The following is a 27129-nucleotide window of genomic DNA, read 5'->3' on the forward strand; positions in this document are numbered from 1 at the left end:
TATAGGGAAAATTTGAGTATCATGTAGTAGCCTAAACCTATCGATGTTACATTGAGCTGGGTGAATGGAATATGAATGACAGTCATCCAATGTGCTGTAATAGAAATAAGGCCATGCTCATAAATAAAAAATAAAAGATTGTCCTCCCTCATCTTAAACGTTACCGACCAACCACTGCTGCGTACTGGCTGTGTTGGCAAAATCACTACATATCCCACAGAGCCAAGCGGGGTGAGACTGCCCGTTGTCACAGTCCCAAGACCAGTCAGTCCAAGACCAGCTAACCCTACAACAATAATTCAGAGACAAACAAATAAATCAGATTACTTATATTTAAGGGGAGCAAATATAAATACCATCCCCAAACTCAGCTATAACTGTCAATAGTAAAACAAAGCTTACATTTGAGTTAAACCTGAATACCAAAAATGGTAAAGTTGCTTCCTGACACGGTAGATTCCTCCTCACCACTCTGAGGCGATCTCCATTTTAAAGTAGTCAATTTTCTTCTTCATTGGCTGATTGCTCCCAATTCAAAGGAATCTCCACCCAGTTGACTACTTTCAAATGATGGAAGCCCTCAATGGCAATGTCCATGCCAAAACAGGTTATATGCATGATGAGTCCTCTTTATGTTGAAAGGTGCGTTTTTTCATTCTCACTATTCAGGGCTACATACTTCTACATAAAGCCTTTTGGAAGTATAGCTACAAAAATGCAAGTAACCACAAAAGCTGCCTTCTGTGCTCAAACAGTAGCCTACCAATAAGTAATCCTCCTACCTAACCTTAGTGGGTGGATATATATATATATATATATATACACACACACACACATACATACACACACACACACTATTGATTTTTGAACAATATATAACTTATTTTTTACATTTACGTCATTTAGCAGCCACTCTTATCCAGAGCGACTTACAAATTAAATGCCTCATGAGCTAAATTCAATTGTCGTACCACCATCAGAACCCAAAATATAAACAATCAAATTGAAAACAAAACGCTGTATAGCTTAGCTTTGAATTTGAGCACACCAACAAATGCTACTTTGCCAAACCATTCAATACTGTTACCAGTAGGACAGCAGGTGGCAACAAAGCCCACTTATTCCAAGAAAACACTTTCACAAGACACATTGGTCAGACCTGTTTTAATTGTTTTCTTAAAGACATTAACAATCCATTTACTGTATGTACAATATGTAAACAAGAGCACGTGAGACAAAAAAAAGGGACAAATAAACATGCTCAGTATAATAGTAATTTTTGTAGTTTCCTTTACCCTCCAACACGCTTTATCATAGTCCGAAGTAATTTTGGAATAGGCTTACATTGTTATTGAGTAACCACAACAACAACAACGAAGGTTGATGAGAGAAATAGATCTGACAGAATCCAAACAGAGGGTCCTAGTGACATTCATATGAAGTCTTAATGCATTTTCAAATACAACTGTTTTCCAGAGTCGAGCCGTTTCAAGACATTTGGAACATTCACAAACAGTGCTATAAAAAAAAAGAGAACCTCATATGCTTGTTGTAGCACTATAAATATTGTCCATGTGTCTTCTTACAAAAACATTGTACAGTTTTATGTTTTTTTAAATTTTTTTTTATACATCACAGTTGGTTAAATTCTATGTAAACACTGAGTTACTATATAATATGAGTATGAACCAATAACGCACACACAGGGGAAGTGATTGATAACTTACTAAATTATGAAATATTTTAAAAACTGTATTGACAATACCTTTTAAACCCCATTGACAATGTAGAATTTACATTTTAAATCTGTTGGGTGTGCCAAAAATGGCTCGCACAATAATGTGCTGTTTCACTTCCGTTGGCAAATAACTATAAAGACTTGGGGTATATTTTAAAGAGAAGCATCACAGTTTAAGATTGTCTAAAGGAAATTCCACCCAAATGATGCAATACGCAGCATCATATGATGCAAAATGCATCATACTGGCTGTATTTCTGTATTTTGACATTTACATATCTTAAAATTGATTGCTGACATGCAAAACATTTTGGGGCTATATCAACCATGGACTAATGAAAGAAATACCAAAATATCGTTTTTGGGTGGAGTTTTCCTTTAAGATTGTTGTCAGAATACAGAAAACTTTGATGTCTGATCTTTTGATGTGCTCTCCTGTAGATACCTATAGCGTTAAGGTAGTTGGTAAGAGGGACATCAAATGGGGATGAAAGGAGGAGAGAGGTAATGAAAATGTATTACATCCAGATGAAATACAGTCACAAGAACAAGGTAAGTGACTCCTTCAGTCTAGGGCACAGACTTTAAGGAGGATGAATGATGGCTTGAAATATCGGATCATGAAGCAGACATTGAACAAATCGAGAGACGGGACGAGTCAGCTGAATCACAGAGGAGCAGGCCTTCATGCAAAGAGTGTCCATGGCATTTAAAAGCCCTGAGCCTGACTAGGAGAGGTTGAGGGTGTTTTGGTGGTTTAATTGCCTCTGTGGTCATACTGAGATTCGCTTGACATTCCCAGATTAGTTGGTCGCAGAGAGACTTGGTCTATTGTACATATCCTCTAGTCCCTTTCTGACAGATACATACATTTAACAGAATGTAGGATTGTAGAGTAAAAATGTGTGAGTGCAGTGTAGTGGTTAGGGCACATTAACAGAGGCACTGTCCTTGCACTTGTCCACGCTGCAGGTAGGAGAGGAGCCTTTGTCTGTGGGGGCAGATGCTGTACCAGAGGGGGGCTGGTCGCTGGAAGAGGGACCTGGTGGTTTGGCTGAGGGGTCAGAGGTTGACTCCACCTCTGGTTCCTGCTGAGAAGCTGTTGCTGTCGGAACAGAGGGAGGAGGACATGATACAAGTTCAGATAGTAAAATACAGAGAAAGACGATGTGTATGGTTTTGTTTGTGCGAGAGCAGGGACTTTTCTGCCATTGTAATCTTTGGGTGTGCCGTCTAAGAGTTTATTCGGGTCACGTAAGTCCAAAATTGTATTTTTCTTTTTTTATATATTTTCCCGGGATGGAAAAACGGACCTATATATTTGTGACTATAATAATCTTTGAGAACTAACAATTAGTGATGCACCGATATGACATTTTTGGCCGATACCGATATCCAATATTTTCCTTGCCAAAAAAAAACGATACCGATAAAAACAGATTTTGCGGCCTTTAAAGCATTCTAGTACAGTTAAATAGTTAAACACACACATGGATGCAGCGGTTTAAGGCACTGCATCTCAGTGCAAGAGGCGTCACTACAGTCCCTGGTTAGAATCCAGGCTGTATCACATCCGGCCGTGACTGGTCCCATAGGGCGGCATACAATTGGCCCAGCGTCGTCCGGGTTTGGCCGGGGTAGGACGTCATTGTAAATAAGAATTTGTCCTTAAATTAACTGACTTGCCTAGTTAAATAAAGGTTACAAACACACAACAAAAAGTTATTTTGTTGGCATTTACGTATGTCCCCATTACCAGTAAAACATAATCAAAACCTATTTCTTTCACTTACTTGCTGTGCTGTTTAGTTGTTAATTTGTTCAGTCGTTTCATTCTCAACCACGATTTCTATGGAACGCCGTTTGGGTCTTTGTGTGTCAGAAAATACACTATTTAACACTATTTGACGTGTCAAATAAGTTTGTTGACCAAACAGGACCTGAATATGACTGCACGTCACATAATAATTTAACGCGTTCATACATTTTTTACGTAGTTATTACACATTGATTACACTATGACTCGTATTTCATATGTCAGAAGGATTCATCAATATGTATTCTATGATGCTGGTAAAGTTGTCTTGCGCACCTACAGTGCTGGTCATAAAAAAAGCTAATGAATGCAAACAATGTTCTTCCCCAAAAACATAGCAAAACAACAATCCGTTTCAGTAGCTATATAGTTAGCTAGCTAACTATATAGCTAGGTGTCATCATCTAAAATAACCCTCATTTATAAGACAGTTCATATTTGATTAATGGTGGTGGAACCCATCTATGTGAAGCTAGTCACAATAAGGATTAGCCCCAATAATGGACTTTGCGGTTAGCCTTCAAAATAAAAGTATGGCATAATTCTACTATTTGTATTAATTTGCTTCACTGTCAATGACATATCTCTATTTTGAAGGCAAACCGCAAATTCCATTATTGTGCCTAATCCTTATTGTGGCTAGCTTCACAACACATAACCCGGTCTTGTCGAGCATCACTAGCCAGATGAAGCTAGCTGGCTGCTTATAATGTTAGCTTTGGGCAACAGGGTTAAGTAGCTGGCTAACTATTTATTTTAATGAACTGAAGTTCAATTTCAATAGGCAAACAACAAGTGACAACCTAGCTAATTCTTACTCACAAGGATTCCTAAATCTTTGCTAAGAATAATGAAAATGACTGCAGTTTCTGCTGGTCATTGTTTTCAGGCTGGTTGTATTGGTGCTAGCTAGGTACCAAACTAAAGCTAGCTACCCCAGAAGTTGCGGTCGAACAAATGATGCTTTATTACCAACGCGGTATTGTAAACACATCGTTCGTGGCCAGTGTTTGCTGACTTTGTTGTACAGCTTTGACAGTGCTACTGTATATTTTTTGACACGCAAAGACCCAAACGGAGTTCCATAGTATGCATGTCGTGAAGCTAATAGCAGTGACACTATTACTGTGTAACTCCGGTAGGGCAACATCGGAAAAATAGCACACTTGGTAGTGTGTACCGGTGCTCGACCAGTCAGCGAAAGTCGACATCACCCACGACAGAAAACGGTTGATTGTCAAGGGCAATGAATTCGATTACCTTGGCTTTAATGGATTTCACCTTTGAGTTGTATTGCTGAAATTTTGTTACTCTTTCAAAATACTGCTCGACTTGTTGACTGTTCGATCCACACAGCAGACATTGTGGGCTAGTTTAGGAATGCTGTGTTGCACGTATAGCGCAAAATTTTACGTGGTGTCATTACGTCATGTACCTTCGTTATATAGGTATGCACGTTAGCTTTGACATCGGTTTTGCACATCGGCCAATACCGATGTTGACATTTTTAGCTGATATCGGCTGATTCCGATATGTTCACCGATATATTGTGCATGCCTAGTGGAAATCTGTCCTTTGGTCTTATGAGTCCAAATTTGATATTTTTGGTTCCAACCGCTGTGTTTTTCTGAGATGCAGAATAGGTGAACGGATGATCTCTGCATGTGTAGTTTCCACTGAACCATGGAGGGGGGGTGTGATGGTGCTTTGCTGGTGACACTCTGATTTATTTAGAATTCAAGGCACACTTAACCAGCATGGCTACCACAGCATTCTGCAGCAATACACCATCCAATCTGGTTTGCACTTAGTGGGACTATCATTTGTTGCCATTTTTAGCTAATATCGTCCGATTCCGATATGTTAACTGATATATCGTGCATCTCTACTAACAACCACTTAAATAAAAACTAGACAGTCAGGCAGAATTAAATTCCCCAAAAAATGAATTTAATAAACTCAGCAAAAAAAGAAACGGCCCTTTTTCAGCACCCTGTCTTTCAAAGACAATTCGTAAAAATCCAAATAACTTCACAGATCTTCATTGTAAAGGGTTTAAACACTGTTTCCCATGCTTGTTCAATGAACCATAAACAATTAATGAACATGCACCTGTGGAACGGTCGTTAATTGCCTACTGTCTATAAGCAGTTAGTGTCAAAGGTCAGAGTTATGAAAACTTTGGACACTAAAGAGGCCTTTCTACTGACTCTGAAAAACACCAAAAGAAAGATGTCCAGGGTCCCTGCTCATCTGTGTGAATGTGCCTGAGGCATGCTGCAAGGAGGCATGAGGACTGCAGATGTGGCCAGGACAATAAATTGCAATGTCCGAACTGTGAGACGCCTAAGACAGCGCTACAGGGAGACAGGACGGACAGCTGATCGTTACATCCGAACATCACACCTGCGGGACAGGTACAGGATGGCAACAACAACTGCCCGAGTTACACCAGGAACGCACAATCCCTCCATCAGTGCTCAGACTGTCAACAATAGGCTGAGAGAGGCTGGACTGAGGGCTTGTAGGCCTGTGGTAAGGCAGGTCATCACCAGCAACAACGTCGCCTACGGGCACAAACCTACTGTCGCTGGACCAGACAGGACTGGCAAAAAGTGCTCACGGTTTTGTCTCACTAGGGGTGATGGTCGGATTCGCGTTTATCGTCAAAGGAATGAGCGTTACACCAAGGCCTGTACTCTGGAGCGGGATCGATTTGGAGGTGGAGGGTCCGTCATGGTCTGAGGCGGTGTGTCACAGCATCGGACTGAGCTTGTTGTCATTGCAGGCAATCTCAACGCTGTGCGTTACAGGGAAGACATCCTCCTCTCTCATATGATACCCTTCCTGCACGCTCATCCTGACATGACCCTCCAGCATGACAATGCCACCAGCCATACTGCTCGTTCTGTGCGTGATTTCCTGCAAGACAGGAATGTCAGTGTTCTGCCATGGCCAGCGAAGAGCCCGGATCTCAATCCCATTGAGCACGTCTAGGACCTGTTGGATCGAAGGTTGAGGGCTAGGGCCATTCCCCCCCAGAAATGTCCGGGAACTTGCAGGTGCCTTGGTGGAAGAGTGGGGTAACATCTCACAGCAAGAACTGGCAAATCTGGTGCAGTCCATGAGGAGGAGATGCACTGCAGTACTTAATGCAGCTGGTGGCCACACCAGATACTGACTGTTACTTTGATTTTGACCCCCCCCCCACCTTTGTTCAGGGACACATTATTACATTTCTGTTAGTCACATGTCTGTGGAACTTGTTCAGTTTATGTCTCAGTTGTTGAATCTTATGTTCATACAAATATTTACATATGTTAAGTTTGCTGAAAATAAACGCAGTTGATAGTGAGAGGACGTTTCTTTTTTTGCTGAGTTTAGTATTCATTTAGTTATTATGTTTGAGCAAAATAACACTGCATTATCCATGTAAAAATGCATAGAATTGCAGGAAACTAGCTTGAAAACTGTAACATTTCCTCTCAGCTCCATGCCAGCATATGTAGAACTGCAGGAAATTAGCTTTAAAACTGCTAAAATAAATCTCTATGGAGAGATTTGTAAACGCCCACCAACTAAGCCCCTTTATAAATCAAGAAAAAACCCTGGAGTGGGGTTTTTGGTGCAAATTACGTCTTTTGTGTGTGTAATAACTAAATTATTATTATACCGGACTGTGTGCAGGACTTCATGTGTTCTGGCCAGTGGGCTTGCTGGCAGGGGTAGTCACAGTAGCTGGTGTTCCAGCAGCAGTAGAAGATGGCCTCCTTCCTGCAGTACGCACACCACTGCTTCTTCTTGGTCTCATCCACCGCTTGCAGTTTCTCCACCTCCATCTGCTTCTTCACCTCTGCCACGAGACGCTCCCTCTCCTGCTCCAGACTCTGCCTCATCTCTGCCATAGTCAGCTCTACAGGACACATTTAGAAAATCTATGAATAGAATTCACTTGATATCGAATATAATAAATGAATATAACACATGGATAAAAATGTGTACTATGCATGTGTTTTATACAATTCTTACAACACATGCATTGAATGAGTATATTAGAAACACAGCTATAATGCACACACTTGCGTTATAAAAATGTTAGAAACACATAGATAAGAGAACACATTAGTCCATCTCATACACACATGAATTGGCTGACAAAGACAAACATACAGTACAGTGTACAAAACATTAGGAATGGCAGGTAGCCTAGTGGTTAGAGCGTTGGGCCAGTAAGCGGAAGGTTCCTGGATCGAATCCCCAAGCTGACAAATCTGTCGTTCGCCCCTGAGCAAGGCAGTTAACCCACTGTTCCCCGCGCATGTCGATTATGGCAGCCCTCCGCACCTCTATGATTCAGAGGGGTTGGGTTAAATGCAGAAGACACATTTCAGTTGGACAACTGACTAGGTATCCCTCTTTCCATGACGTAGACTGACCAGGTGAATCTAGGTGAAAGCTATGATCCCTTATTGATGTCACTTATTAAATCCACTTCAAATCAGTGTAGATGAAGGGGAGGATTTTTAAGCATTGAGATAATTGAGACATGGATTGTCTATGTCTATGTGTGCCATTCAGAGGGTGAATGGGCAATACAAAATATTTAAGTGCCTTTGAATGGGGTATGGTGGTAGGTGCCAGCCGCACCGGTTTGTGTCAAGAACTGCAACGCTGCCGGGTCTCTCACGTTCAACAGTTTCCTGTGTGTATCAACAATGGTCCATCAAAACAAAGGACATCCAGCTAACTAGCAATGGAGTCAACATGAGCCAGCATCCTTGTTGAATGCTTTAGACACCTTGTACAGTCCATGCCCTGACGAATTGAGGCTGTTCTGGGGGCAAAGGGGGGGGGGGGGGGTACAACTCAATATTAGGAAGGTGTTCTTATTGTTTTGTACACTCACAATGATACCAACCTAAAAGATGATTATATTTTTTAAGGAAAGGGCAAGTATAACAAACCAAGATTGTGTTTCATCTCCGACAGCTCTTGCTGATGTAGCCACTGAAGCTTCTCTATCTCTATCCTCAGCCGCCGGATCTGGGCAAAAACATTCAACAGTTATCACAATGCAGTGAGACAGGAGAGAAGTTGACTTATGTTATAGACTCAACCAAAAGTCTCTTCACCAGCACTCACTTCTGCGATTGTGTTTCCTGAAGTGCTTTTGGAAAGGTCGTTGTAGATTTCTGTCATCGTCCCTTTAATCGTGTCCATCATCTGAAGAGATCAGGTGAGATTATAACAATTCACAGATTGATGACAGTCAGGTAACTTTCCATATCAATATAACACAAATATAAATCTGTGAATCAATAAACTTTCCCTGTAAAGTTTCCATATATTTATTCTGTTTAGACATATAGCATCAGACTAACTCACTTTGCTGGTGTACTTTGCGATGTCAGCTGCCACATCTGCTGAAGCTGTGGGGATCTGGAAGTCTCCTGCCAGGTAAGACGAGGAAGAGGCGGAGGAGGCACCAGAGGTGACCAAGGTAACTGATGAGGTGGAGGTCTGGGGACCATCTTTAGGCTGCACGGCTGCAAACCACAGAAGAAAAGAGGGATGAGGAATGAAAGAAAACTACAATTCAGCTCATATGAACTAATATGAGATGATTATGTATGCTTTTACAGATGTTGGGGAGTTGTGTTTAGTGGACTTAGTTTCTATGTACCTTTTGCTGCCTGTCTGGTCTGGTAACGTGTACTGGAGGATGCCTGCAACTGCTGCTGTGACTGGAGCTGCTGTGGACTGCGTGTCTGTGCCTGCGTCTGCATCGGAGCCTGGACAGGAACAGGAACCTGTGTCTGGTTTGGCCCAGCCGGCTGCTCCTCCTGCTGCTGCATGGGCCACTTCTGCGAGGACGTCTGGAACTTGTTGGCGGGGTTCCACACCACTGCCCTCTGCACTGCCTGAGCTGTCTCTTTGGGCAGCAGGGGGCGCTGTTTCTTTGCTGCCGACTGGGCTGAGGCAGCAGTGGAGGAGAGGGTGGGAGCTGGGGTGGGAGCTGGGTTTGGAGCTGCAGGGGTGGTGGTGAAGGCCGTGTTGGGCTGGCCAGAGCCTGTACTAGAGGACAGGTTGAGTGTGGGGTTGATGAGGGGCTGACTGGGGTCTTTGGGGTTGGACGAGGTGGCGGAGGCTAGAGAGGGGGTCACTGCGGTGGGGAATTTGCCTGGTCAGAGAAAAAAATACATTGATTAAATAAAGATAGAACAAACAGTATTTTCCTCCCTTCTGATAAGCCTTTAGGCCTCAGTCTCTCAAAAAAATATAAAACGAAGCAACTAGAGTACACAAAACAAAATAAACAAGACATGAAATGAGCCCTCACCTTCCAGCTTGGTGCCAGGGGGCTCCTTCGTGGGCTTAGCGGCTACAGCCCCTGGCTCCCTCCTGGCCCTCTTACGGTCTCTGCCCCCCTGCTCATCCCCCAGGTCAATCACCAGCTCCCTCTCTGAGTCAGAGTCCTGGTCTGGGCCAGCAAGGGCCCGGGGTGCGCCTGCCCTACCCGCCTCTAGGGCCTTGGGCCTGTCTGTGGGGGGCTGAGTCTGGGGAGTCATGGGCTTCTCTCGGGAATCTCTCTCTGGACCATTGCTGCCATGTCTGTCTTTGAGCAGGGCTTCAGAGTTTTTTTTATCCCTGGTCCCTGTGACTGCCCCCTTGTCCTCTACCGGTGTGCTTGCCTTGGGCCTCTTCCTAGACTCCCTCTCTGCTTTGTCCTTGTCGTCATGGGCGGCGCTCTTCAGTCTTTGCTCCTCGTCGCTAAGGTACTCGCTCTTGCTGGAGTCTGACTTTTCGGAATCCTCAGAGTCACTGTGTTCCACGCCCTTATATACATCCTCAGAGATCTCATCAATGCCTGCACAGGGATAAAGAAACAACATATAAATCATAGAATTAATACATGATGAACATGAACATTTATAGGTCTTCAAATTTGTTCCTCTAGACTAGGGACGGGCAACTCCAGTCCTCTGGGACCTGATCGGTGTCACACTTTTGCCCCAGCCAACACATCTGACTCCAATAATGAAGATCTTCAGTTTAGAATGCAATTAGTTTAAATCAGCTGTGTTTGCTAGGGATGGGGAAAAGGGTGACACCACTCCGGCCCCGAGGAATGGAGTTGCCAATCCCAGCTCTAGACACAATTTCATGGATGGTGTGTGAAAGTGTGCGAGTACCTAGTTGGGCCTTGCAGCTCTCGATGGTCTTGTCCAGGCTCCTCATGGGTCTCTTGGGGGTGGTGAGGAGGAGTGATGACCCCTGTTGTTGTTGTTGATGCTGTACTGTCTCACTGAGCTCCTTCAGGTCCATCTCAGCCTTCACACGATCTGTGACAAACAACACTATAGGTTTCATACACATTTTGACAGATGGCATTTCATGACTTCTCCATTACTTTTAACCAAATTTCCATGACCAACAATTTGTGGCATCTCTATATACAAAAAAAGTAAGCATAAATGTAATAGACACTGGGAAGCTGCTCTCTGATCCCATGTACCATTTCCTGTTGTTGTGCAAGGCACTTAACCCCCCCACCAAGTAGAATACCTATTAGGCAACTGAATAATACACATGGGGTCAATCTGAGGTGTTGGGTTAAATGCGGAAGAAAGATTTTTGGTTGAATGCATTAAGTTGTGCAAATGACTAGGTATCCCCTTTCCCTCAGTCTGGAGAGGTACTGGATCATACACATAAAAGTCAGTTTATCAAGGTCCGCTTGAGCAGCTCATTTCTAAAATGTGTTTTGTTAGAGGGGGACTGGAACAAATGCCTGCACACCCAGTAGTTCTCCTGGAGGATGGTTGACCACCCTTGATGTAAAACATTGCAACCAAATATGTTTTATACCTTTATACAATAATGTGCTCATTCAATATATCAAAGATCAAATGGCTAACTGTATGGTCGGTTACTAATCTTTTTATTCAGCTGAAACAAGCCCACAACTTTTCTTCAGGAAATTCACCTTTTCTAGTTTAGTCATATTTCTCTTAGCTACCTTAGAAGTGTTTACTTTGCAGGCTGATTAGTATCTATTGACTTGCAATGTCTCGTACATCGAATGCCCAAATCAACTGGAAGTATCTACAAAACCAGTTCATAAAACTACTGATCACAATTCACACATTATTATTTTGATTAACATGACTCGATTCATCGAGATTAAAAAGAATCCCAACTAATACAATGACAAAGTTAATTGTTAGTTTCGTCAAAAATAATTATTTAAATGAATCATTTGTATGACACTTTATGGCCTTATTCACGAGTGTAGGTGGAAAGATTTTTGGGACATGACTAATAACAACTAAACAGTTCTCTCTAGTTAACTGGCCAGGCTACAATATATGTTTTGAATTGGCTACCCAATTAGTCTGTTCTCTGTCATATTTTATAGGCTAGGCCTACCTACTGCTGCAATCATAGAGGGAATGTAATGTCCGACTGTCTCACTCCTTGAGCAAGGCACACTCGCACACATGCAGGTGATGCTTGCGCACACACACACAGATGCACTGAAGTGTCATATTCCGATCCTGTCTGATATGTTGATTTTATGTGATTGATAAAATATTTAAAAAACTGTGCCTAAATTATTTACATTAACAGAAATTATTTAATTAATTTCCATGACTTTTCAAAAACTTTTTGATTTGATCATTTTCCTAAAACTTTTACAGGCCTGGAAAACATCATTTAAAAATTCCATGACTTCTCATGACCTTATGAACCCTGACACTAAAACTCAACCTCAACATTACCCCTAACCCAGGGGTGGGAAAACATTTTGGCTCAAGGGCCACATCGGGATTTTTTAAAAAATGTCAAAATCAATTTGCGGGCCAGAAAATAGGCAGTAATTTGAAAATATATAGCTTCATAATCATTTGTACATACTATATAGTTTTAGACGTTCACGTGCGGAGTGTTTTTAATTATTTTTTTTTACCCCAAATAATAATTTACCAATCATAACCCAAAATAAAATTTAAAAAATCTAGACTCAAACCTCCCGCAGGGCCGTAGTTTACCCACCCCTGCCCTAACCAAACAGACAGCACAAGATAAGGTGCTACATAAGGGGGTGGGGTTAGATGGGACTCACCCAGGTTGAGGTTGAGGATGCTGCCTGTGCCCAGGGCCCTCTCCTGTTTGGGCACCAGACCAGGGGAGAAGGGCTTGGGGCTGCCCGTCATGCTGCCTGCATGGCCCATCTTCACTGAGGCCGGGGATGCTGAGGCCATAACGCATAACACTTTAACCTCCACAAATGGTTTGAGTCTTGATCCTAACCTGTGTTTTGAATGTGACTATACTGTGTTAGTTATATGATGCGTTAGATTCAGGAGCATGTTAATTACCGGTATAGTCCATAGACTCCTCCCCAGCGCTGTAGTGGAATGGGGGGTTCCTAGGCCCTCTCTCTATCCCATCCTGCTCCACGTCAGAACCTGTGTGTACAGACGAGTTGGTGCTCATGGGAGAGCGAGGCATGTCCGTGAGAGAGATCCTTCGCCCCATCCCGCTCGACAGAGAGCTCTTGCCCAAGAGCATCTTGGGAGATGCGGTCATGTCGAAGTTGAAGCGCATCTTGTCAGGTTTCTCCGTCTTCACGGTCCCTGCGTCGGGGTTGGCCGGGTCCAGCAGCATCTGAAGCTGGTTGTTGGGCGTGTAGGGGGTGCGGAAGGGGGCGTAGTTGAACACCCCAAACTTCTTGCGGATGTTCTCCACATAGACCTCCATCTCCTGCATGGCGCTGTTGAAGATGCTCTTGGTCTTCTTCACAGAGAAGGGAATCTCCTTGGAAATGAGGTAGCAATTGTTAATAGGAACCCACGCCCTGCAGAGAAAGAACACAGAGACAAGTTAGGAGTAGGATAAGCAGAGAGACCTATGACTACCGTCAGAGGAGTCCAATACCATACGAACGCAAACAGTACTTCAGTAATTACTATGGAAAGTCCCTTCAATCCGCCACTTTCATTAAATAGCAAGGCTCACCTGTCATGCTGTCCAAAGAAGCGTGCGTCCACCTGTCCGTCCTTCTCCCGCAGTGCTTTGGCTGGCCAGAAGGGGAAGCCCTTCAACTTTGCCCATACCAGGGGGTGTGGGTGACCCTGAGAGGGGGGGCAGACCGGGGGCACAGTCAGATAAAACAGCATAAACACAGAGGAATAGGATTCGCAAAGACTTTTCCTGTGTTGTAAAGAGTATTTTTGAGATTTGAAACATTACATTTAGGCTAATCTACATTTGTCTTCAGGACAAACCGAATTGTGACCTAAGTCACAGGACAAACATTTACATCCATAAAATGTCCTTTGCAAAAGAAGATGAGGAAACATTTGTCTTACACATGGCTCGCAAAACCAGTTGTCCCTCTTTTGGCACGAGGACAGGTAGCACTCCGGACAGACCTCAATTTCATTCACCTGAAACAAATAGCATTTTCCACATTACTGAAATACATTTAGAAAGGAGAAAACAAACACACCACTGAATGGCATTTCAGTCATCATGTAAAAATGATACTCACTTCATGTTCACAGATCTTCACAACAACCTTTGCTGTTGCTGTTAGTTTGTGATTTCCTGGAACAAACATGTTTGTAAGAGCCAAGTTTTATTTCCAATGCATGTTGCAAGCAGTATAGTGAGGAAACCGTCTCAAACATGTGTTTTTGACCTACCTCCATTGTAGATGATGCAGTTGTGTAAGATCCATTTCATGTCAGCCAAAAAGGATTCTGTGCAGCCATACATTTTCTTTTTCATATTCTACCAATATAGCAAAGAAAAATATGATTTGATTACACCAGAGCCATGTATTTAGAGAGTTGGGCCCATTGAACTAGGATTTAGAATAATTTAATAGGATCTCAATGGTTGGGCCATTAAAAGTGGCGATCAGCAATTGCTACATCCATTTTTGGACTTAATAATATTATGTACCTATTGATTGTTGAAGAACATAATTTATAAATGGATCATGAGCTTTGTTCAACTGTCGTTCCCCATCATAACCCAAAATATAAGCTTGTTTTACTCCAATGTTTGTAAACAAAGTAAATGTAAACAAACACTGTATAGCCAAAAAACATGGTTAAAACTATAATTTTGATATCATGGATGATCAGTCCTTGAAGCCATAGCTCTGTCTTTGAATTTGAGAGTGGTTACATTTCTCCAGCCCCATCCCCCCTGCTTTTTACCGAAACAATGGTGGGGAGTACGCTTTAATGTTTTAACTGCTGATTGACGCTTTAATGTTTCTGCATTATGATGCATTTACATGACAATTCTATGGCAGCTATGTTAGTGCCCCATTAACATTGCATGGGGAATATTTAAACAATGCTATGTTAAAAAAAAATCTAAAATCTGGCCCAACTCTTAATGCCTTTTTTTCTCACCCATCTACACACAATACCTCATAACGACAAAGTGAAAACATGTTTTTAGACATTTTTGCAAATTGATTGAAAATGAAACACAGAAATATCGAATTTACATAAGTATTCACACCCTGAGTCAATACATGTTAGAATCACCTTTGGCAGCGATTACAGCTGTGAGTGAGTCTTTCTGGGTAAGTCTAAAATCTTTGCACACCTGGATTGTACAAATAATATTTGCACATTATTCTTTTTAACATTCTTCAATCTCCGTCAAGTTGGTTGTTTATCATTTCTAAACAACAATTTAAGTCTTGCCATAGATTTTCAAGCCGATTTAAGTCAAAACTGTAACTATCAGGAACATTCAATGTCATCTTTCTAAGCAACTCCAGTGTATATTTGGCCTTGTGTTAGAAACGCTTTGGGATTATTTTTACAGATTTTGGCAAGGAGTGAAACCTCTCGGTTTGTCTCTTTCTCCCAAGCCCCTCCCCCACCACAACAACAAAGGTTTGATCCAACAGAATCGGTCATATGGACACTGAAACATATGGAGACATTATTTTACTGTAATAGAGGAGAAGTTAATCTTTCGAACCATACCCTGTTTGTTTCAACTCCTCAAATTTCGAACAAGAGCAGACACTACTAAAACGGATGTACCAATGAACATTCATTCTAGAAAATGGATGATCAGTTTGTCTCGCGCGCATTATGGTAACACGTATCGCTAACAGCATTTTTGTCAAATAAAGATAGTTATACTAGCTGTTTGGATGACTGTTTAATAAATCTGCAATAAGCATAAAACAATTATATAAGGAATTGGCAACTCATTCTCGAGAAATAAGGTACGCCACTTGATTTCAACATCTGAACAAAGTGGACAGACTAGCAAGCTGTTCAAACAGTTGGAGACGGACAGAAAGTTGTGTTCATAACAATTCAACTATTTTGCCTTGTTAGCTGAATTCAGAGCTTGTGAAATTATATCTTTGATCCAAGTTGGTTAAACTTAAAATATAAATATTAGCTGACTTCTCAGTAGCACGTGGGCTTGTGCTTGAGAGATTATTTATGAGATCGGTGTTAATTGACTATAATACCTGCTACATTGTTAGTGAATGTGCATTATGCATGGTTCTGGTTAAATGTAACAAAAAGTACATTTTATAGACACACCTGAACGCCAGATCAGTGATTATAGCAAAAACAGTATGTACAACTACTTTGATAAAATAATTAAATTATTAGTGCGTCTTTTACAACAATTTTTGTTGTGAAATTGTTAGATATTACTGCACTGTCAGAGCTAAAAACACAAGCATTTCGCTACACCTGCAATAACATCTGCTAAAACGTGTATGTGACCAATACAATTTCATTTGATTGATAGTTGTGGAAGGCATATATTCAGTCTAGGTATAATTTCACAAGCTCGGAATTAGTTAGCTTATTTTTGACTGTTTTAAATGCAGTGTATTTGACCTTTAATTGTACAACAATGCTTATTTAAAGATTTTAAAAAAATTTTAGATATAGTTTAAAAAAAAGTGAAGTTTCAGGCCATATCGCCCAGCCACACTGTAACCGTTTTAAAGTCACCATTGGTCTCATGGTGAAATCTCTGAGCAGTTTCCTTCCTCTCCAGCAACTGAGTTAGGAAGGACTCCTGTATCTTTGTAGTGACTGGGTGTATTGATATGCCATCCAAAGTGTAATTAATAACTTCACCATGCTCAAAGAGATATTCGATCCGCTTTATTTTTACCCATCTACCAAATTGGTGGTTCCCTTCTTTGCAAGGCATTGGAAAACCTCCCTGGTCTTTGTGGTTGAATCTGTGTTTGAAATACACTGCTCGACTGAGGGACCTTACAGATAATTGTATGTGTGGGGTACAGAGACGAGATAGTCATTAAAATATCTTGTTAAAAACTTATTGCACACAGAGTAAGTCCATGCAATTTGTTTACAATTTTTACTCCTGAACAAAAATATAAACGCAACATGTAAAGTGTTGGTCCCATGTTTCATGAGCTGAAATAAAAGATCCCAGAACTTTCCAATATGCCCAAATAGCTTATTTCTCTCAAATTTTGTGCACAAATTTGTTTACATCCCTGTTAGTGAGCATTTAACCTTTGTCAAGCTTATCCATCCACCTGACGGTGTGGCATATCAAAAAGATGATTAAACAGCATGATCATTACACAGGTGCACCTGTGCTGGGGATTATAAAAGTCCACTCTAAAATGCGCAGTCTTGTCAAACACAATGCCACAGATGTCTCAAGTTTTGAGGGAGTGTGTAATTGGCATGCTGACTGCAGGAATGTCCACCAGAGCTGTTGGCAGATAATGCTATGTTAATTTCTCTACCATAAGCCACCTCCAACATTGTTTTAGAACATTTGGCAGTACGTCCAACCGGCCTCACAAACGCAAACCACGTGTAACTACACCAGCCCAGGACCTCCACATCAGGCTTCTTCACCTACGGGATGGTCTGAGACAAGCCACCTGGACAGCTGATGAAACTGTAGGTTTGCACAACCAAAGGATTTCTGCACAAACTGTCAGAAACCGTCTCAGGGAAGCTCATCTGCTTGTCGTCCTCACCAGGGTCTTGACCTGACTGCAGTTTGACGTAGTAACCGACTTCAGTGGGCAAAAGCTCACCTTCTATGGCCACTGGCACGCTGGAAAAGTGTGCTCTTTATGGATGAATTCAGGTTTCAACTGTACCGGGCAGATGACAGACAGCGAGTGCCCCATGGTGCCGGTGGGGTTATGGTATGGGCAAGCATAAGCTACGGACAATGAACATGATTGCATTTTATCGATGGCAATTTGAATGTACCGAGATACCGTGACGAGATCCTGAGGCCCACTGTCATGCTATTCATCCACCGTCCCATGTCACAAGGATCTGTACACAATTCCTGGAAGCTGAAAATGTCCCATGGCCTGCATACTCACCAGACATGTCATCCATTGAGCATGTTTGGGATGCTCTGGATCGACAGCGTGTTCTAGTTCCCGCCAATATCCAGCAACTTCACACAGCCATTCCACAATCAACAGCCAGATCAGCTCTATGCACCGAGGCAAATGGTGGTTACACCAGATACGGACTGGTTTTCTGATCAACGCTCCTACCTATTTTTTTTTAGGTACCTGTAACCAACGTATGCATATCTGTATTCCCAGTCATGTGAAACCCAGAGATTTGGGCCTAATTGATTTATTTCAATTGACTGATATGAACTGAAATTGTTGTGTTTATATTTTTGTTCAGTGTATTTAGGCTTGCCATAACAAATGGGTGGAATACTTAAGACTCAAAACATATTAGCTTTTCATTTTTTATTAAATTAGTAAACATTTCTTAAAACATAATTCCACTTTGACATTATGGGTTATTTTGTGTAGGCCAGTGACAAAATCTAAATGTAATCAATTTAAAATTCAGGCAACACAACAAAATGTGGAAAAAAATGAAAGCTTGTGAATACTTTCTGAAGGCACTGTATTATCTGTAGACCATGATTTATAGACTCAAAAAGCTCATCATTGCCTTGCTATTAGAGGGCTCCAAGTCGGGAATGGATAGGAACGTCTGCTAAATGACTGAAATGTGAATGTAATGGTACCTTCTCTAATGTTGCGAGGTCCATTGGGTGGTATATGTACTCAGCATAGTCAGGGTGCTGCTCCAGAGCCACAGGCTTCCAGAAGGGCTCAGTCTGCCCACAGAAGAAACTGGTATTAGTCTCATAAACAACAGAAGCGATAGCCCCATCTCTAGCCCACAGTGGGCACCTAGAGGGCATGAGAGAGACTTTCACTAACTTACCCCCGGCTGTTTCATCTTCTGGAGGGCAAACTTCAGCAGGTAGGACAGCTGGTCTATCGTTAGCATAGTCATGGCCTTGCTCTGTGTCTCTATGCACTCTGCCACTGTGATTTTCTAGAAAAATGACAAAATCAGGACAATGTACCATTGACAAATAGTAGCTGGGTAAACACAACCACTCACAGTAGGTCTGCTGGGCTGGCTATTAACTATGCATCTACAGTATGTCATAATCTATAGGAGACTGTGGTACTAGTCCTCAGAAAGGCAACATCCATCTAGAGAGGGACGATAAAGATCCTGCCAACTTTATGTTAGCCCCATCTAAACAGGCCTGGGGTCCATTCCATTTAAATAAAAAAATTAGGAAGTACCACGTGTATTACCATTATTATAAGATATGTTTATTGTTTTACTAGAATGCAGAGTCCAATTGGAATTGACCCCAAGGCTGCCTCCAACCCCATCACCTGACACCCCAAAGAGCAAGCGGACATTAAGCTAGTGGTTAAGCGAGAATGTGCCTGGAACACTCCCACACCGCTTGCACACGTATATACACCTACACACCCACACGCACGGCACACACGTGAGTGAGTACCTCACACTCTGGACAGAACCAGTCACCCTCAGGCTCTGCTGGCAGTTTGAGGCACTTGGCGTGGTACACCCTCGGGCAGAGCTCACAGCAGAGCACCTGGCCCTCGCGGTGGCACAGCCAGCAGTAGAAGTCATTCCTGCTGTCCTGCGGGACAACATCAACAGGGTCTGTGGTGAGTGATGACTGCTTCACATAGTAAAAGGGACCATGTCTTAGTTCTGACTGAAATGCAGGCAAGAGAAACAGGGGGCGGGTTTCAAAACACACGCAGAAAACAAAACACAAAAGGTGCAGTGCAACAGAACACACAGATAATCACAAAGTGGCAAGTAAGGCAGGGTAATAAGCAACATGTAAGGCAAAATAAGGCAGGCACCAAACACAAGACTGTTTAGTTGGTCTAGTCAATATCAATGTAGGCCTATACAATAGTAAAGTCATTGTTCTTGATTTAAACTGGAAGTTTGTGTTATTGTCATCTTTTTATGTTGTCAGACTTGCAATGTGCAATTTCATTGATGACTTTCCCTGGTGGACCAATAACCAGTTTTGTGTTGGGTATCATGCTTGACACCGCATCAACCCACATCAGCCAATCGGTGAACAAGACACAATACTAGTCAGCACACATCTATGTGACTGTTCAGAATGTGTGACATGTTCATTGTCAGTGGAACTAAATTCAAAAGTTTTGGCTTGGGGTTGAATCATGTCATACATGTAAAACAAAGCATTAACAACACAAACAAACATATTTGGCAGGCATATCTACTCTTTCCAAAAAAGGCAGTTTAGAAAAGTAATTTTAAAGTATTCCACTCTATAAACAGTTATCATGATTAATCAGCAGACATAAATAATCTTAATAGTCAAATCATCAATACATGGTAGATCTTTTTGGGATATGAACAAATGCATCCGACCACAGAACATGAAGCAGAGTCTTTCATTTAGACCTGGAAGCACAATCAGTCATGCACAGGTGCACAGTCAGTCATGCACAGGTGCACACACACAAACACACTTACACAAGCGCACAGTCACAAACTACACCCCCCCCCCCACCTGGTCTTTGTTGTTGCTGTGGACAGCTCCAGGTTTCTTCTTCTTCTTCAAGGGGCTAGGGGAGGTGTCTGAAGGGTAGTGGCCGTTGGAGGAGTGGGTTGGGCTGGACACCTTCCTCTTCTGAGCCACCAGCACCCGCTCTGCTAACCCGGGGTCAGACACTAGCGGCCGGAGCAGAGGGGACACCAGGTAACCATACATACAACACAGAGAGTAGCAGCTTATAGGAATCTTAGAAGGACAGAGACTAGATCCCTGGCATGAAAGGCAGAGGCACTCCCAGGCCACTCTACACAATGACACTCAGATGGGGGGGTCATTGAATGTCAAAGGCAGTGTAAATCCTCAAGCATTCTTTTTGTTAGCAGAACCCCTTCATTGAGAGACTTAATACGGTGGTGGTTGCCCAGGAATACTGAATCCAACCAGATAAGGGATTTTGGTCACCAAACCCTACTGCTTGGTTTCCCAATCTGGCAACAAATGTAATATGTTAAGTCAGTGTGGTCAGGCCCTGTGATGATGATCACGTGTGGAGGATGCCACCTAAATGGTGACTTAGGCTAACATCCACAGCACGTGATGGTGAGGTTGAACCCGTGCAACAACCTCAGAGGTAGCAGTGATACGATTTTAACTGAATGGCACAATGGTTGCTCTGTGTAGCTCAATGAGATGCACATCAAACAACAAGTATGTTTAACGGTAAGATAAACAATAGAAGAAGAATACTAGAATAAGCTGTCTTCTCAAAACACAACATTGGTCTTAGCATGCAGGGCCTTGTTCTTACCTTTGGATCGCAGTGCCACATCCATCCCCTCTACCACATCCGACTCTGTCTGTACCTCGTCCTCAGCCAGACTGCAAAGCACAGAATGAAAGGAGAGAGAGTCAGTCACAAACAGTGTTCACAAAACAAATCCTGTCACACAGTAAACAAGTGGAACACCACCTAAGGCAGGGTCCCAGGGGATAAAGTCACCAGAGTTTCACCAGGTTTCCATTGTGGTTACCTCATCAGCTTTATTGAGAAACATCAATAGGTTACTAATGTTACCAGATCTAAGGCGCAACCGATGTGGCACAGAATTGACTTCGACCTCAGAACCATGGCCTTTAAGATCATACATGATCACGAATTGTAAGTCGCTCTCGATAAGAGTCTGTTAAATGACAACCACGTTTTTTCCCCAGTGTAATCATGTCTTCCTATGCATGTCTATAATCATTGGTAATCACAGTCAGATAAACTTCAGACGTTGGGAGTTTGTGTTCCATGGGGTGCCACTGGAGAGAATCTCCATAGCATCTCCATAGCAACAGGTCCTCTTTATTCAGCTTGCACAAGTGTTGCAATAAACGGAACACTTGTGCTTCAGCACAACAAATAAGGCCATCCAACCGAGTAGGCTGTGTGCTCCTGTCCTCCAGGACACAATGGAGAGACAAGGGCTTCAGTCCTGATGAGGGCCATGCATTGACGAGTTTGTTTGCATCCCCATTTGCCCACCTACCTACACTAAAGAAGATCTTTCTGTACAATGCAAGCTCATTCAAAAGAGCAACGCCTTAAACACATTTTTGGGTTTTCAATGATTACAAAAACACTTCAACAAATGCATAGGCTACGTCACAAAAGGGTTTTCACCTTCAAAATGGACGGTGACTCACAGAAGATTGCCTCAGACAGTCATGGATGAGAGTGTAAAAAGGTGATTTTTGGTAGCCACTCAAACCCCAGCTCTCACAACTGGCTATTCCTATACTGAACAAAAATAGACGCAACAATTTCAACGATTTTACTGAGTTACAGTTGATATAAGGAACTCAGTCATTTTAATACATTCTTTAGGCCCTAATCTATGGATTTCACGACTGGGCTGGGGCGCAGCTTTGCGTTGGCCTGGGAGGGCATAGGCCCACTCACTTGGGAGCCAGGCCCACCAACTGGGGAGCCAAGCCCAGCCAATCAGAATGAGTTTTTCCACACAAAAGGGCTTTATGACATACAGAAATACTCAGTTTCATCAGCTGTCTGGGTGGCTGGTCTCAGACGATCCCGCCGGATAAAGAAGCCGGATGTGGATGTCCTGGCTGGCGTGGTTACACGTGGTCTGCGATTGTGAGGTCGGTTGGACGTACTGCCAAATTCTCTAAAATGACGGAGACGGCTTATGGTATAGAAATTAACATTAAATTCTCTGGCAACAGTTCTGGTGGACATTCCTGCAGTCAGCATGCCAATTGCACCTCCCTCAAAACTTGAGACATCTGTGGCATTGTGTTGTGTGACAAAACTGCACATTTTAGAGTGGCCTTTTAAAGTACTGGGATCTTTTATTTCAGCTCATGAAACATTGAACCAACACTTTACATGTTGCGTTTCTATTTTTGTTCAGTATAGAAACCCACTGCACCAGATCACTTCAGTAAGCTCTACGGAGTCAACCTTGGTCTGACTAGCTAGCTACAGGTTTTTACCTGTTACATAGGTCTGTTAACTAGCCTGTTCTTAACATCCGAAATAAGATTTCCACAGCAAATCATATCGATAATAAACAATATTACAGAAACGGCCAAATCAAACCCTGGAGCTTTTTGTGTCTTTGGTTTTGCTCTCCTCTAATTCCCTCTCAGGAAGAAAAATGAGGAGAAGAAAAGGGGGGGGATCCTTGGTGATGAATGGGGTTGTTTGAGAGTTCATCCCCTCCTTTGTCAGGGCCACTGAGAGCCTCGTTCCAAGGATGTAGTCGTATTCATCGTCCGCTTAAAGAAAATAATCCTCAGGATCCAGCACAGGTCACACGCTGAACCAGACCCAATGCCTTGCCCTGGTGGCTCCTGATAGGAGAACGTCTAGGTACAGGTAGCCTAGGTACAGGTAGCCTAATAGTCTAATATTCAGCACTAGATCTAGAAGGAAAAAAATGTTCAAGAAGTGGACAAGTGGGAATGTTATAGATGTTCTCAGAGGAACATTTCAGACAAAGATTTGGATAAGATTAGAGTTGATATATTCTTCAGAATCCACATCCATCATGGTCATTGATCTGGAAGACAAAAAGGACGGAGTAGAAAAAGGAGAGGCACAATGCTCCCAGAGCCAGAGCTGAGGGCAGCCATTGATGCACCCAAGCATGACTACCACTGAGAGGCCATTAACTAAATCTACTAAGCCAATAAAGCCACCCTCATTAACACGCACTGTAAACCTTGACATCCTGCTCATCAAACCAAGTCCATGACACTGATCATTCATAAACCTAAGGTAATGCTTAACAACCCTGTCACCACATCCACATGAGAGAAGTCTCCATAAATAAATCACTAGGCTTAATCTCCATTATCAAAAAGACTGAGGCATGAAATCACCCATAATGCCATCTGGATAACGAGAGAAGATCAAGAAGATACAAATGGAAGAAAAATCTAAAAGTATCCAGCATATGAGTCTTGTCTTGTTTAAACATGCTGCCCTTCAGGGCCTTCCTGTTCCGGACACAGAACAAAAAAAACGAACGAGGCCCACATGAAAGAGAGCATGTTTGCCAACTCTCTGTGCAACGTGTCCTACCAGCGAGAGCACTGTGAGAGGACTGAGCACTTTAATCATGCAACCCAGCAGTAAGCCAAGGTTCACACTCATTATTCACTCAAAAATAGGCCCACCGAGCAGCCAGAGTGACACAAGAACCACCTGACCCTGTAGCGTCTAGCTAAGCAGATCATTTGGTCATCCTATGTTCTTCCAGAGGGCATTTCAGACCAGGAGCAGAATTCCTGAAACCTGGCAGAATCACAGGAGAACAGATAGCAAAAAAATCTTCAGTATCTGTGAATATTCCAGACGACCAAAATTCAAGATAACATTGACAAACAGCCAAGGATTAATGGCTGATAGAAGAAGAAAAAAACACACACACACATTGAATCTGTGCCTTGAGATTCCACTGGCTCCTCAGAGACAGGCGAGCTGAGGCAGAGCAGGGTTCTCTTGTCACAGAAAATGGAGGCCACAGCCGACTCCCCTCCCCCCTCTCCCCCATGCCGACCGAGGCTCCAGTCACAGGCACACACACGAGGACCAGGAGATCCGTGGAGATTAGAGCGCAACATCCAAACACCAAAACACAGTTAAACCAAACCAACGTCACTGCCGAGTACAACAGGAGGGAGACCGATGAGAGACAGACGAGAGAGAGAAGAAATCCAGCTAATTGGAAATCAGTTATCCATTGTAACCCCCATCTTCAGTTTCACTGTGCCCACTGCTGTCGAATAATAATTAGGCATAATAAGAAATAGACTGAGAGAAAGAGAGAGAGTTTGACTATAAGAATAAAGACATCTGGCAAACTTAGGACCTATCCCTGGGGAGAATACACTGTTTCTCCGTCTCATGCAACACAGTTGTGTCTAGTGCAGAGAGAGGGTCTGGGTTCCTGCTTTGTAATTGGTGCCATGAAAGCAGGGTTGTTTCGTTGAATGCTTTGTGTTGGTGTCCTTGAATCCACTGAGGATCAGTATTGTTGATGGAGAAACAACCTGGCGCCCTTGTCACCCTGCAGCCCCTGACCTCCAGAGAGAAGACTGACTCTGAGGGACATAACAACACACAAACAACACCATCAAGATTAAATTTACCGTTCGCTCAAGACAATATGAAACCACTAGTTTTAGGCACAGTCTTGCAGAAATAGGTTCTATGCTTTTGCCTGCATTTCATACTATAATCACTGCAAAAAGATAAGATTCATTACACATGATGAATTTTTGAAATTTTTTAAAACTAAATAACATGTTCTTCATCAGAGATAATTCACACTTAGTAGCATACCTTGTCTTATACCACTGAATATGTAAGAAAAATCCTTCAGCCTGATTTTTACACTGGGCTGGAAGAGATGAAACAAAGATGGCTGTAGAATTTTCCAGAAGGCCCTGCTCGCTTTGTGCTGCCGCTCTCACTGCGATTGTCAATCTTTAACCTCAACTGCTGCTGTAATTGGCTGGAGGGTCTGCAGGGCGGGACCGGATTGGTCGGCTGTGGTATGCCACACGACTCGCTGTGTGCAGGCTTCTTTCTTCCTTAAAACATATTTTCTGCTGCTATGCAATAAAACTGTGTAATTTCACCTCGGTTTAAAAGGTTGTCAGTCTGTTTTGATTGCGACCAAGCGAATGGGTAGAGGTTTTAGAAGAGGGTTTTCAAGTTGTTGTTTGTGGTTAGGAGGCAGTAAATCACAAGCAGACCATTTAAAAGCCTGGTGTCCAATTTACGAGCAATGCTGCCTCAGCTAACCCCAGCAACCCCAGAGGACTGCCTAAAGATAACCTGTCACCAGATTACTAACATTAGGCCTACCACTAACATAACGCTAATGGAGCTCAATGTGAATTTATACACATCTCCAAGCTCACCTAATGATTGTTCAAAATTATGTCAATTTCTTTTTTTCCGGGGGTGTTGGATCACTTTTGGCTTTGTCCAACCTTTATTTAACTTGGCAAGTCAGTTAAGAACAATTCTTATTTACAATGACGGCCTACCCCGGCCAAACCTGGACAACACTGGGCCAATTGTGTGCCGCCCTATGGGACTCCCAATCACGGCTGGATGTGATACAGCCTGGATTCAAACCAGGGACTGTAGTGACACCTCTTGCACTGAGATGCAGTGCCTTAGACCGCTGCGCCACCCATCCCCCATCCTTTCATGAACCACAGTAAAAGAGGAAGCTAACGTAATGGTGCTTGATGTGCCATTCACATACTGTAATTAGAACATGCTTTGTATAGAGCCAAACCAAGGTGGTTGATAGTGAGGATGTAGAAATTCAATTATAGATTTGATACCAAAGTTAGCTCATAATTGTAAATGGAAATACAATACTAGAAAAATGAATGTAGGCATATCGAAGAAAAATGTGGATTTTAAGATCTGCCGTGCCATGGTAACTAATTACATAATTAGAACCTATGAATGACTTTGACTCATGCAAACATTTACTTTTAGGCACTACTTGGAAACTGGAAGGGGCTAGTTATTAATTGTGATTCATTATTTGAATTAAGAACCATAAAGTAATGTCCTACTAAAAAGCAGTGGAAACAGTACCATAAAATGCTACCAAAAAGGATTCTTGTGAATTGAAAGCCAGATATGCAGTTTCAATAACCTACTTACAATAGGGGATATGATTATTTTAACACAAGTATTTCAGAAACGTCAAACCAGGCATTTAAATGAAGCAGCAGATCAATGGTGTTTTTGTCTCTACAGCTATAAATAGGTGAGAGGCCCGAGCAGTGCAAGGGGGGGAAAGAACACAAGCACACAAATGCAGACAAGTATGAGTTAAGCTGAAGTCAAACAAACCATCACACAAACAAGATACATGCAATGAACAATCACTAAAAATTTAGTGTTTCTCTGGGTGGCAGTTTGATTTGTAATGACATGAGTAGAGCATTACCCAGAGGGACACTCAGTTTCTAACACAAAATGGCCACTGTTTGAGGCACAGAGCAGAAGAAGCAGCTTTACAAGGATGAGTGCTACAGTCATCGTAGCACTGGCCTGTAAACTGGAGGCCTTTGGCCGTAAATTGAGACCCCATATTCCATG

General features: G+C 42.5%; 1 protein-coding gene across 3 annotated transcripts in view; it reads right to left on the minus strand.

Annotated features, from left to right (window-relative positions):
* Positions 1–1149: 1149 nt before the first annotated feature.
* LOC100195767 (protein kinase C-binding protein 1) overlaps positions 1150–27129 on the minus strand; it is a 30189-nt gene continuing 4209 nt past the window's right edge. Inside the window, exons 3-21 of one of the 3 annotated variants that reach the window (XM_014135055.2) lie at positions 21292–21362; positions 20499–20659; positions 19434–19577; positions 18833–18946; positions 18630–18722; positions 14267–14354; positions 14113–14168; positions 13931–14008; positions 13578–13693; positions 12938–13416; positions 12682–12810; positions 10748–10897; positions 9895–10422; positions 9238–9735; positions 8940–9100; positions 8697–8777; positions 8519–8597; positions 7228–7467; positions 1150–2843 (exon numbers count right to left, since the gene is read on the minus strand). In XM_014135055.2, the coding sequence (XP_013990530.1) occupies positions 2662–2843; positions 7228–7467; positions 8519–8597; positions 8697–8777; positions 8940–9100; positions 9238–9735; positions 9895–10422; positions 10748–10897; positions 12682–12810; positions 12938–13416; positions 13578–13693; positions 13931–14008; positions 14113–14168; positions 14267–14354; positions 18630–18722; positions 18833–18946; positions 19434–19577; positions 20499–20659; positions 21292–21362 (3448 nt within the window). In that variant the 3' untranslated portion in view covers positions 1150–2661. Of the gene's footprint in view, positions 2844–7227; positions 7468–8518; positions 8598–8696; positions 8778–8939; positions 9101–9237; positions 9736–9894; positions 10423–10747; positions 10898–12681; positions 12811–12937; positions 13417–13577; positions 13694–13930; positions 14009–14112; positions 14169–14266; positions 14355–18629; positions 18723–18832; positions 18947–19433; positions 19656–20498; positions 20660–21291; positions 21363–27129 lie in introns of all 3 variants that reach the window. The other 2 variants (XM_014135053.2, XM_014135056.2) reach the window with 2 other exon arrangements.

This window comes from Salmo salar, chromosome ssa13 (assembly GCF_905237065.1).
Source record: "Salmo salar chromosome ssa13, Ssal_v3.1, whole genome shotgun sequence".
Lineage (NCBI taxonomy): Eukaryota > Metazoa > Chordata > Actinopteri > Salmoniformes > Salmonidae > Salmo > Salmo salar.